The sequence below is a fragment of the Diabrotica undecimpunctata genome, chromosome 2 (assembly GCF_040954645.1).
Source record: "Diabrotica undecimpunctata isolate CICGRU chromosome 2, icDiaUnde3, whole genome shotgun sequence".
Lineage (NCBI taxonomy): Eukaryota > Metazoa > Arthropoda > Insecta > Coleoptera > Chrysomelidae > Diabrotica > Diabrotica undecimpunctata.
In genome coordinates, this window is record NC_092804.1 from 126,579,538 (window position 1) to 126,580,753 (window position 1,216).

Sequence of the window (1,216 nt, forward strand, 5' to 3'; positions counted from 1 at the left end):
ATTTTTATAAAACAGAAAAATGTCGGGTTACGGTAAAAAAATTAAAACAAAAAATTCACAACGATTTGGATATCACAATTTCACAAACATCTTTAAGGCGACTTCTACGCAAAATGCAATTTCGTTGGAGGAAAACCGAAAACAACCGAAAAGTGCTTGTAGAAAAAAGTGCAATAAGAGCTTTGAGAATAAAATATCTGAGGCAAATCAAATATTTTCGGAGTCAAAATAGGCCAATCGTGTATGTTGACGAGACCTACTTACACAGCGGTCATACTTCTTCAAAGAACTGGACTGACGAATCAACCAAGGGGTTATTTTCAAATATTTCCAAAGGTCAACGACTAATAATAGTGCATACAAAAAAAGTGGTTACAAGAACATTTATTACCTAATTTACCTGCTAACTAGGTATTAGTTTTTGATAACGCACCTTATCACAGCATTCAGTTGGAGCGGGCGCCTACCTCAAACTCAAACAAAAATCAAATGATAGAATGGTTAATGCAGAAAAATATTTCATTTACACCTAGTGCTTTAAAACCTGAACTGTATGAAATAATTAAATATCATAAACCTCATCATGTAAAATACAAATTCGACGAAATTCTACGTGCGCATGGCCATATTCCTTTACGTTTACCTCCTTACCATCCTGACCTAAACCCTATCGAACTAATATGGGCGACAGTCAAAAATAATATAAGGCAGAAAAACGTTACATTTAAGCTAACTGACGTACAAAAACTCGCCGAGGAAGAATTCACTAATATTGATGCAAATGAGTGGAGAAAACGATGTTACCATGTCATTAAGAAGGAAGATGAGTATATGGACAGCGAGATAGTTGCTGATAACGCCACGCAAATAGCTCCAATTATTATAAATCTTGACAGTGACTCTTCCAGTACAGAGTTTTCTTCTTCCGAAGATGAAGATGAAGAAAATTATTAACAATCAATTAATTTTCAAATAGATACCACTTTTCAACACGGGTACTTGTTTTAGTGTTATAATAAAACCAAAATATTAAAATTAAATAATTACTGTGTTGCATTTATTTATACAATATCCTCCATTTAATTTGAAACCCAATATCAAAGTAGATTTGTGAATTAAATTCAGTCAATATTTTATAATTTGTTTACTAAGTTAAATAAATATTATAAACTGTTGTATAAACAATGGCTTACTATTTAAATTAAATAAAACAAAA

The 1,216-nt window shown here is 31.7% G+C and overlaps 1 protein-coding gene across 1 annotated transcript; it reads left to right on the top strand.

The window, feature by feature from the left end:
• Positions 1-504: 504 nt before the first annotated feature.
• Positions 505-954, top strand: LOC140433908 (uncharacterized). Its single transcript, XM_072521881.1, has one exon. The coding sequence runs from the start codon at positions 505-507 to the stop codon at positions 952-954; it is 450 nt and encodes a 149-aa protein (XP_072377982.1).
• Positions 955-1,216: the final 262 nt, after the last annotated feature.

Excerpts from the sequence above, each read along its gene's own strand:
- LOC140433908 (XM_072521881.1), top strand. The coding sequence starts at position 505 with ATGCAGAAAAATATTTCATTTACACCTAGTGCTTTAAAACCTGAACTG.